Raw genomic sequence first — 12,020 nt, 5'->3', positions numbered from 1 at the left:
TGTACATATCTGAAATATTTCAAGTAGACAAAGAGTTGGATCCAAAGGTGAATGAAGAAAATCAGTTGGGATCACATTTCAGAAATGGTACAGGGCCTTCAATGATCCCATCCTACAAAAACCATTCTCTTTAACAAAAGAATCTTGCTTCTGTCACTTAACAGCTGTGTGACCCTGGGCAGATCACTTAAACAATCAACCTCAGTTTCTCATCTGTAAAATAGCACCTACTTCACAAGGTCATTTTAAGGATCAAATGAGATAAAGTATATAAAGCATTTTTCAAGCCTTACTGAAATGTGAGACATTATTATGTTATCATTAATATTGCTATTGGTGTTACTATAAGGATGTGGTTGTGAGCCATGAAACATCGCAACCTCCAAAAAATGCCCACCAAAACTGCAAGTGACCCAAAGGACAGGGGGAAAAGACAGTCTGTAAGCAGGCTTACAGAGCATCATTTATGATGACTGTCACATGAGAGGTGGCATGAAGGACATCATTAAGGACAAGCATGACCAAAAAAGAAAGTGTATCAAGAATGATGACAATGGACTTCTTGCACTCAGCAATGGTATGCTCAAGTTATTGAAAGAACAAACAAATGGTTCCTAACACACTGAGCAGAAGGAAGAAAGGATTCAAATAGCCCAATGGTCCTATGACTGTGGATATTCTCAGCAGCAATGCAGATCACAACCCATCCAAGCCTCTCCAAAGGGGATCCACCCAACATGTTGGGAGGGGAGGGTTCTCTTGACAATTTAAGAATATGAATGAGGATTGCCCTTGTTGTGTTTGTCCTTCGTTTTCAAAGAGGATCACAGCATCAGGGAAATGATGACATGACTTGCAATTGGCTTTGATTAGAGTGAAGGAGGGCTGTGCAAGGTCACCAGCCTCACTTTCTCCTCCAGAACCATCTGGATCCAGTGACCAGATATTCATCAGGATATCTGGAGATGGCCCAGGATGCAATGGGAGACCCTGGCCCCTTTATGCTAAGGCCTTTTCAGATTCTCACTTTAGTGAGGTAATGCCCATTTAGTGAATAGGCCTTTTAAAGAAGTCAATCAAGGGATGCCCCCTTTAATTAGAAAAAAGAAAAAAAAATTGAGACTTCCGGGGGTAGAGCCAAGATGGCAGCTGGAAAGCAGGGACTTGCGTGAGCTCCCCACCATGTCCCTCCAAAAACCTATAAAAAATGGCTCTGAACAAATTCTAGAACTTCAGAACCCACAAAATAGCAGAGGGAAGCAGGGATTAAGCCCAGGACAGCCTGGATGGTCGCTGGATGAGGTCTTTGGTGCATGGAGTGGAGGGGAGCAGAGCTCAGCGTGGGAGGCAGCAGGACCAACCAGACCAGGAGCCGGGAAGGACAGGCCCTAGCACCCTGAATCAGTGAGCTGTGGCAGTTACCAGACTTCTCAACCCACAAACACCAAAGACAACAGAGAAGGTTAGTGGGAAAAGCTGCAGGGGACAGAGTTCATGGTTCTGCCACCACCCCAGGGGCAGCAGGGGAGGTGCAGCTACAGAACTGCAGCTGCAGTTACTTCCAGCCCCAGGCCCACGTGGTGGATCAGAGCAGGAGTGCAGAGCCTGCTGAAGATTTGCATCAGGTGCAGGTTGGTGGTTCTTGAGGAAGGAGGAGTGCTGGAGTGGCAGAGCTGGCTGTATAGAAATAGCTCTGAAATCAACGGTGCATCCCCTCAAGCCTGGAACAAAGTACCCTTTGCTCTACAAGCAGTCACACCCCGACAAAAAACTCAAGGGTCAAGTAAGTTGCCTGGGAACATGGCCAGGCAGCGAAAACACACCCAGATTCAGTCTCAGACTTTGGAATCTTTCTTTGGTGACAAAGCAGACCAAAACATACTGCCTGAAGAAGTCAACAAAGTCCAAGAGCCTACACCAAAAGCCTCCAAGAAAAACATGAACTAGTCTCAGGCCATGGAAGAGCTCAAAAAGGAGTTGGAAAAGCAAGTTAGAGAAGTAGAGGAAAAATTGGGACGAGAAATGAGAATGATGCAAGAAAACCATGAAAAACAAGTCAATGACTTGCTAAAGGAGACCCAAAAAAATACTGAAAAATACACTGAAGAAAACAACACTTTAAAAAATAGACTAACTCAAATGTCAAAAGAGTTCCAAAAAACCAATAAGGAACAGAATGCCTTGAAAGGCAGAATTAGCCAAATGGAAAAGGAGGTCCAAAAGACCACTGAAGAAGATACTACCTTAAAAATGAGACTGGAGCAAGTGGAAGCTAGTGACTTTATGAGAAATCAAGATATTATAAAACAGAACCAAAAGAATGAAAAAATGGAAGACAATGTGAAATATCTCATTGGAAAAACCACTGACCTAGAAAATAGATCCAGGAGAGATAATTTAAAAATTATTGGACTACCTGAAAGCCATGATCAAAAAAAGAGCCTAGATATCATCTTTCAAGAAATTATCAAGGAGAATTGCCCTGACATTCTAGAGCCAGAGGGTAAAATAGAAATTGAAAGAATCCACAGATCACCTCCTCAAATAGATCCCTAAAAGAAAACTCCTAGGAGCATTGTCGCCAAATTCCAGAGCTCCCAGGTCAAGGAGAAAATACTGCAAGCAGCCAGAAAGAAACAATTTGAATATTGTGGGAAAACAATCAGGATAACACAGGATCTGGCAGCTTCCACATTAAGGGACCAAAGGGCTTGGAATATGATATTCTGGAGGTCAATGGAGCTAGGATTAAAACCAAGAGTCACCTACCCAGCAAAACTGAGTATCATGCTCCAAGGCAAAATATGGACTTTGAATAAAATAGAGGACTTTCAAACTTTCTCAGTGAAAAGACCAGAGCTGAATAGAAAATTTGACTTTCAAACACAAGAATCAAGAGAAGCATGAAAAGGTAAACAAGAAAGAGAAATCATAAGGGACTTGCTAAAGTTGAACTGTTTTGTTTACATTCCTACATAGAAAGATGATGTGTATGATTCATGAGACCTCAATATCATAGCAGTTGAAAGGAATGTGCGTATATATACATATATATATATATATGTGTGTGTGTGTGTATACATATATATACATATGTGTGTGTCTATGTATGTATATATGTAGGTATATATAAAATATATATATGCATATATATATATATATACATATATACACGCACACACACAAAGGGCACAGGGTGAGTTGAATATGAAGGGATGATATCTAAAAAAATAAAATCAATTTAAGGGATAAGAGAGGAATATATTGAAAGAGGGAGAAAGGGAGAGATAGAATGGGGTAAATTATCTCGCATAAAAGTGGCAAGAAAAAGTGGTTCTGTAGGAAGGGAAGAGGGGGCAGGTGAGGGGGAATCAGTAAATCTGATTTGACCTGAGGAGGGAATACCATACACACTCAATTGGGCATCTTACCCCACAGGAAAGAAGGAGGAAGAAGATAAAAAAGGGGGCTTGATAGAAGGGAGGGCAGACGGGGGGAGGAGGTAACCAAAAACAAACACTTTCAAAAAGGCACAGGGTCAAGGGAGAAAATTCAATAAAGGGGGATAGGTTAGGAAAGAGCAAAACATAGTTAATCTTTCACAACATGAGTATTGTGGAAGGGTTTTACATAATGATACGCATGTAGCCTATGTTGAACTGCTTGCCTTCCTAGGGAGGGTGGGTGGGGAGGGAAGAGGGGAGTGAATTTGGAACTCAAAGTTTTAAAAACAGATGTTCAAAAACAACAACAAAACAAAAAAAGTTTTTTCATGCAACTAGGAAATAAGACACACAGGCAATGGGGCATAGAAATTTATCTTGCCCTACAAGAGAAGAAGGGAAAGGGTGATGGGTGGGGTGACAGATGGGAGGGCTGACTGGGGAATGGAGCAACCAGAATATACGCCATCTTGGAGTGGGGGGAGGGTAGAAATGGGGAAAAAATTTGTAATTCAAACTTTTGTGAAAATCAATGCTGAAAACTAAATAAATAAATAAATAAATTTTTAAAATAAAAGAAGTAAAAAGAAAAAAAATCAAACTGAGAGGGGAAGACCCTCAGGGTTTCTAGTCAAAAGAGAATATCAGGCCACTGGGCCCAGATGGCTCTGGAGAAGAAAGTGAGGCTGTTGACTGTGCACATCTCTCCCTCACTCAAATCAAAGTCAACTGCAAGTCATGTCATCATTTTCCCAATGTCATGATCCTCTTCAAAAATGAAGGACAAACACAACCTGTGAGTATTCGGAGCTGCCTGAATGGGGACTCAGGCAGTTGTGTAGCTCAGCTTGTCTTCTCCCTCTCCTCTCCAAAGGAAGGTAAATTTTGATGGCCAAAAGCCCCCCAGTTAACTTGGGGTTTACTAGCTAGATTCCTGCCTTCCTGTCTTTCTTTTCTCTTTCCTTTCTTTCTCTTTCTTCCTTTCGTTCTTTTCCTTCCTTCCTTCCTCCCTCCCTCTCTTCCTCACTTCCTCCCTCCTTTTCTTCCTTCCTTCCTTTCTTTTTTTTTTCTTTCTTCCTTTCTCACCCATTTCACTATGAAGCTCCTGGCTCAGAGTGAATGTCAATGAATGAGGTTACGCAGGAGAGGAAGGAAGGAAGGGATTACAATCAGCTCTGGTAGAGGGAGAACCGATATAAGATCACAGACTCACCTAAGTTTAAGCCAGTTCACTTCACTGTTTCATGGCCCTAAACCTGTAGCATCTTCCCCTGCCCTTCCCCAACCCCACTGCCCGCCTCCCCCCCGCCCCCCACCCCGCTTACTCCAAGTACCATTTTTCACATAGCTCAAACATGAGCACCATGAACATACCTGAGGGGTTTTTCCGAGAGGACGGGACAGAGGGTATCTCTGAAGAATGCCCAAGCGATGGAGTATCACTCATCCTACTGGTGGTACTCCCTCTGGATTTTGATGTTTCGAATGCTACAGTGACGCTTCCCGGGGCATCCAGTGTGGTCCTGTTGTTGCTGGAATTCTGAAATGTCTCAAGACCTTCAAGGACCACAGTCGAAATGTTTTTGTAATTGAGAGAAGGAGTTGTGAAATTTTCTCTTTGGAGCTCAGAACTTTTATCTGGCTTGTGACTTTTCACGGCAGCTGAAAGAATAAGAAAATAATCAAGTGAGGACTTTCTGCTTTCCATAAAGCTAATAACATGAGCCTTCAGAAAGATGACTGAAAGGAAACTCTGCTCACAAGCATTGGCTACATGTGAAATAATTCCATCTTACATTCAATGCTACAAGTGGCACAGTAGATTAAGAGCTGGCTTCAGAGCTGGAAAGACCTGTGTTCAAATCCTGCCTCTGTTACATTCTGGCTATGTGACCTTAGGCAAGTCACCTAACCTATCAAGAGTCTAAATTGCAGAGAAAGTGCCCATCTGCATTGGTAGAATTTTTTCAGCCGGTCGTTGTCTATAGTATTCAAATCAAGGGTCCATTCCCTCTAGCTGTCACGTCATTCATTTTAAAATATTTATTGAGTATCTGGCACTGTGCTAGATACTGGATGAGAGACAAAAGTATCAGATGGATCATAAGCTCCTGTCCTCAGCTCTCTAAGGGTTTACAAAATATTTCCGTCACAACACTTCTGTGAGGTGGATAGAGCATTTTGCAGGTGAAGAAACTGAAGAGAGTGAGGATTTGAGCCCAGGTCTCCTACCACCACATCCAACTCTCTTCCCACTATAAAAATCTTGGAAAGGCAAAAAGTTCTATCAAAACAAATACACATGACATTGTTTAAGTAACAATGGGAGGTGGGATATGATCAAATACCAAAGAGATTGGTTACATACAAGAGGAGTTCAAAAAAGGGAAAATTGACATGGGATTCATGGAAAAGATGGGATTTGTAGAATGTTCACATTTGGAGAGAGTGGGGAAAGGGAATTTCATGTCAGGGGAGAAGTAGGATACAATCGTGGACAGCTAGGTTCTATCCTGATGGGGGTGGGGGGTTGAAGGTTAGGCTTAACTCTTCTATGGACCAAAGGGCTGCCATCTTGCAAAAACAGTGCACCAAAGTCCCTCCTAGTGTGTATAATGGGAGGAGGAAGAGGTCATTCATATACTTCTGACTCTCACAGGGAGAATGGCGGTGGAGACATTCAGCAGCAGAAAGAAATTCGATGAAGATCAGCTCAGAACTAATTTTCTCAATCTGTCAAATGAAGGGGTTGTACAAGATTCTCTTCTCCAATCAATTGGCTTCCAGCTCTAGCATTCTGTGAGTCTACAATGAAATCTGTGTTGTAGGAAGACTTATTTGGTGGAAGTGCGTAGGACTGACAGGGAGAGTAGGAAAATAGATGCGTGGAAAACAGTTAGGAGGTTGCTGCACCTGACACCCTGACTACAATAATGGGATGGCTGTGGTTTGGCAATCAGAAGATCAGAATTGAAATCTTGCTATTGTCTCTTACTACCTGGGTGACCTTGGCCAAGCCACCTACCCTCTCTGGGCCTCAGTGTCCTCATCTGTAAAATGACGGTATTGGACTAGATTGTCTTTAAGGTCCCTTCCAGCTCTAAATCTAGGATCTTAAGATATTGTGAGCCTTTAAGAGGTAATAGAGAAGAGACATTTTGAAGGGAGGATCAATAGGATTTATTGACTGATTAGAAATAATGGGTAAAGGAGGTGAGGGAAGGGTCAAAGATGACTCAGGTTTCCTCTTGTTTATTGTCCTGCCAAAGGGACACACTGGCATCATCAACTTGGGTTTAAGAAAACAAAGATCCCATCTATTTGTGATGGAAAATGGACACTACTCAGCACAACAAACCAGTAAGATACTGTGAAGCCCTGAGTCTTACTGGGGACTCATAAACATCAAAAATCCTCCCCTGCAGAAAACAGGAACCCTAAGGCACTATTGGTAATGCTAAAAGTCTGGAACTATGTCCCCAAACTAACTAAACTGTGGATCCTTCTCGACCCAGGAATACTTCTGTTTGGGGACCTAGACCTCAAAGAAGTCAAAGGAAAAGGGGCCATCTGCACAAAAATATCAACAGCTGCTCTTTTCTACTAGCTAGCACAAAAACTAGAAAAGAAGGCTATGCTCACCTTTTGGGAAGTGGCTAAACAAACTGTGGGATAGGAATGTAACCAAATATCATTGTATCAATAAGAAATAATGAGATGGGTAGTTAAGAGGAAATTGAGACGGCTTCTGTGACTTGATGCAAAGGGAAGTGAGTGGAACCAAGAGGTCAATTTATGGAACAATTTCAAAATTTCAAATTTGAAAGACTTAGAAGCTTTGATCAATGCAATTACAGGGGCCACTTGGGCCCTATCCCAATCCCTCTCTCCCTTGTGCTTCCCCAGCTCACACACACACACACACACACACACACACACAAAGAGAGAGAGTCTTTTCCCATTCGAATTTAAGCTCCTTCAGGGCAGGAGCTGTTGTTCATTTTGCTTGTATTTGTATCCCCATTGCCTAGCATAGTTCCTAGTATACCATAAGCACTTAATAAATGCTTGTTGACTAAAAAGCCACAACTCTATAAAGATGAAACCTGATACCCTCCTCCTGGAGTTGATGAACATAAAATGCACAATAAGATACAGATTTTTATACATGTCTAATGTAGGAATTTATTTTGCTTGACTATGTACATTTCTTATGAGTGCTTTCTTTTTTCCTTTTTTTAATTGTACATTTGAGAGGGAAAGAAAATAAATGTTTATTTAAAAATAAATAAAAGTAAGAACAAAATAAGAGCACTCTCTGGGGGGGGAAATGTGAGTTTACAAAGATTTTAAGAAAATGGAGAAGGAAGAAGGGAGCCATGACCATAAGGACCCATTGTCTATTCAGAACAGTGAAGAATGCCTTTGATACAGCCCAAGGCCCATCTCTGGATTTCTTCTGCACAGGGCCTGATAACCATATTTCCAGCAGTCTCTGACCATAAGGTTGTGTCTAAGCAGCAAGAAGGAAAACAAAGATCTGGCAACTATACAGTTAATCTGGTCAATGTACAGAGCTGTGCCACCATACTATTTACTGTCTAATGCTTGTGTCCAGTCGGCTGGTACAGATCTAACATGGTTCAATCCCTGTGTCGACCCCCTGTCAACTCCAAAATGAGACACTGAGTTAGTTCTACAGCAACAGACTTTACTTCCCCATCCATGCAGTGACCTTGCACATTTGTCCTATTTGTCGTAAGGGGAACTGGGTAAGCTAGACGTTAGGATGAAAACCGCCCACACTATTAGAAAAGCAAACCAAAGTCTCCTTTGTTGGATATCTAGCTGATTCTACGCGGTTAGTCAATTAATCAAAGAACTATCAAATCTCTGCTCTCCTGAACTTCATGCAGATACAGGATGAAGGAAAAGCTTAGACTGGAGAATCAAGCCATTCTAGAACACAGGCCTTGCCTCACAGAGTGACTTAGCTAAATATCATATTTCATATGGATGAGCCCAATATGATCTCATTACTATCTTTAGCTCCATCATACCGAAAGAAATTAATCAAATTTTAAAATAATGTAAACACTCAAGAACAAACCAGGGAGATAGATTTTAGCTTAACCTGCAGAAAAAATTTCCTGATAGTTAAAGCTTGTCTAAAAATGAAATGCTACCTCCCTTGTAAGGTGTTGGAGGTCTTCCAGTAAAGACTAGATGCTCATTTTCTGGGGCCATTACAAGGGAGCAGGGCGATGCAGCAAGCAACTAGATATTCTCTGAGGCCCCTGCCAGCTCTATAACTCTGCGTCATTTGCCAGTACCAACCTACCACACTTGCAGATTAGCAAGTGTTAGCAAGAACAGAAAGAAAAAAGATTATCTCCAGATTCTATGAGCTTTTATCATTTGTCCCCAGCCAAGCCAACACATGGACAGTAGTGTAAAAGTACAATATCCCTTTCAACATTTTCAATAATCAGTCATAAATATTTATTAAGTACTACTGTGCTATTGTGCTAAGCATTCAAAGTACAAATAGGCCAAAGATAGGCCCTGCCCTCAGGGATCTCACCATCTACAGGAGGAGACAAGAAAACAAATATGTACAAACATATATACAGGTCAAAAGTTGTTGTTTGTCCTCTGCTCTCAGGGAGGTGCTGCCATGACATACAAGTGAGTTGAATTTAAGTGAGGTAGGGCTGTCACCAGCCTCACTTTCTCCTCTGGAGCCATCTGGGTCCGGTGACAAGATATAGATCAGGATGACTGGAGATAGCCCAGGATGAAGTGGGAGACCTTGGCCTTTTAAGCTAAGGTATTTAACAGGTCTCAGTTTGACTGAGGCAATGTCCTTTTGATGGAGTTGAGACTCTGGGAGCCCCCTTGAACTCTCCTTGAATCTTCCCAGTAGATGAGGCGTTTGCCTGAGGCCATAAGCCTTTCATTATTGCTAGGCCCAAGTCTCTAGGCTAGGTTACTCTTAACCTAGCCTGGCCCTCCGCTGTCTGGCTAGTTTCTACCCTTGATCCTATCAAAGTGTCTATGCCCAAATCTGTTACCCTTAAACTAGCCTAGCCCCGCATTGTCGGTTATCTCCAGGTAGCCTTCAGCTACTTCCCACCCTTAATTCCATTCTCAGTTCCTGGAGTCTGACCTCACCCCGGTCCCTCCTCCTTAGACTCCTCCTCAAGACCTTCCCTAAACCCCTCCTCCCATCACCCCAGGACTACCCTAGATCCCTCCCACAATCTTTGTGTATATAAGTTTCATCTTACCTCCATAAAAGTGCTCAGATTCAATCTACCTCAGCTCAGATTAATCAGGACCATTTGTGAAAACGAGCATCACAAATTGTGAGATTTCTTAAGAGAACCCAATATGGTGAATCTGTAATAAACTTTGGGTTTTTCTGGCTGTGAGAAGGCTTGGGTTGAGTTCATTCGAGCAGGGCCTGGCATGTTGGTATTCTGGGGTCTCAATCACCCCTAAAAACATATGGTTCCCTGACCTCATCACTTTAAGGCCAGGTAAGAAATGAGGCAGAGAGTGGCCTTTTTTACCTAGTCATAAAAAAAATTCAATCCTCCTGGTTTCCCGCCAAAACATGAGAGTCAGAGTGATTTCAGTTTAAGGCAAGGTCCTTAAGGAAGAAATCTCGCTCATAAGCCCTGCCCAAAGGAATATAAATTTCGATCACTGAAACTGGGGGTGGAGATAGGTTAAATAGGAAATAATGAAAAAGGGAAGGCACAAGAATTAAGAGAGATTAGGAAAGGCTTCTGGTAGAAGATGGGGCTTTAGTTGAGAGGAAAAAGATGCCAGCAGGAAGAAAGAATTCCAGGAATAAGGGTCAATCAGAGAGAATGCCCAGAGAAGACTTGTTTGTGGGAACAGCTAGAAAGTCAATGTTACTGGATTGAAAAATATGTGTCTGGGAGTAAGGTATGAGAAGACTGAAAGCCTTGTGGGGGGGGAGGGCGGGGTGCGGAAAGGAGAGGGTCATTATGAAGGGTTCTGAATACCAGAGAATTTTGTATTTTATCCTAGAGGTGATAGGAAGTCACCGAAGTTTAGCATGGTCAGACCTGAGCTTTAGGAAAATCACTGTTGGCTGAGTGAAGAATGCATTGGAGTGGGAGAGACTTCAGGCAGGCAGTCCCACCAGCAGGCTACTGATATAATCCAGGCATGAGGTGATGAGGGCCTGCACCAGAGTGGTGGCAGTGTCAGAGGAGAGGATGGGGCATATTGGAGAGACATTGCAAAGGTGAAATCAACACACCTTGAATATACACATATACCTAATCCTGGGACTCAAAGCAAATCCAGTGTAGGAAAATCTAGATTTATAAACGCACACGCACACGCGCACGCGCGCGCGCGCACACACACACACACACACACACACCCCACAACACCTCCCCCTCCACACACGTTATCAGGAACTATTGTTCACTTTGCAAAAAGTATTTTCAATTTTCAAAGTGGTTTATAATAGGATTCCTTAAACAACCTTCTCTAATAAATTTAAAATATGATTCAATTGACAAAAACGTAGTTTACGTAAAATTTTATCACAACACTTTCATTCTATAAAATGTGGGGGGACGTACACTGGTATACTTGTAGATGTGTTTGTACATGTAAATGCTTGTAAATGTGGTGAGCTCTGGTGTTTTTCTGTCACAGAAGGCCTGCCATTTACAATGATATGCCCATTGTGGGTTGCATCTGAAGTGAAACCCCTTTTGTCAGGAAAGGAAGGCCTGTGGAATTAGTGTGGACATCATAGAACCTCAGAGTCTGAAGGAAGCTCAGAGGACATCTGTCAGTCAATATTTATTAAGAGTCTACTATGTGCCAGGCACTGAGCTAAGCACTGGAAGATACAAAGAAAAGCCAAATGCAGAAACAAAATAATCCCTGCTCTCAAGGAGTCGCCAATCTAACGGACAAGTTGTCAGGCTCCTAGGTCCAGTTAACAGAAGGCTATTTTAACTATTGCACAGGTAAGATGTTAGCAAAGATACAGCAGCCCTTAGCTTCAGCCTGGGGAAATTCAGCCTCCCTCCTCTCCTTATGAAACTGTCTAGTCAGCAGGTCTAGGCAAGGTGACTTATCCAACCCTTCTTAACTCCAGTGCCTTCTTCTGTTAATTATTTCCTATTTATCCTGTACAACATCTAGCTTGCTTTGTATGTATTTGTTTGCATGCGGTTCCTCACTGCCCGCCTCCGTTAGATTGGCAGCTCCTTGAGGGCAGGGGCAATCATTTGCTTCTTTTTGTATCCCCAGTGCTTAACGCAGTGCCTGGCACATAGTAGGCGCTTAATAAATATCTGTTGGATTGAACTAAGTGTTCTCCGGCATCCACAAAATGTCTAGTCAGAGCAGAGTATTGAAAGAACTCTCCCCTTCCTTAATCCTTTACTCTTGGCACTATGCCCCTCAATTCAATAATTAACATTTATTAAAGCACCTACTCTGTTCCAGGCACTGTGCTTGGGGGACACAAAAAGAAGTTTCTTCTTAACGTCATCTAAAAATGCTTTAGTTTTTTGG

At 42.4% G+C, this 12,020-nt stretch overlaps 1 protein-coding gene across 1 annotated transcript in view; it reads right to left on the bottom strand.

Moving 5' to 3' along the window:
• Positions 1-12,020, bottom strand: part of HEG1 (heart development protein with EGF like domains 1) — a 120,848-nt gene that overhangs the window by 73,452 nt on the left and 35,376 nt on the right. Inside the window, exon 2 of the mRNA XM_036744756.1 lies at positions 4,818-5,105. Coding sequence (XP_036600651.1) covers positions 4,818-5,105 — 288 coding nt within the window. The remainder of the gene's footprint in view (positions 1-4,817; positions 5,106-12,020) is intronic.

The sequence above is a fragment of the Trichosurus vulpecula genome, chromosome 2 (assembly GCF_011100635.1).
Source record: "Trichosurus vulpecula isolate mTriVul1 chromosome 2, mTriVul1.pri, whole genome shotgun sequence".
In the NCBI taxonomy this organism is placed as follows: Eukaryota; Metazoa; Chordata; class Mammalia; order Diprotodontia; family Phalangeridae; genus Trichosurus; species Trichosurus vulpecula.
The sequence above is the reverse complement of the archived record's forward strand: the minus strand, read 5'-3'. Positions and strand labels throughout refer to the sequence as shown.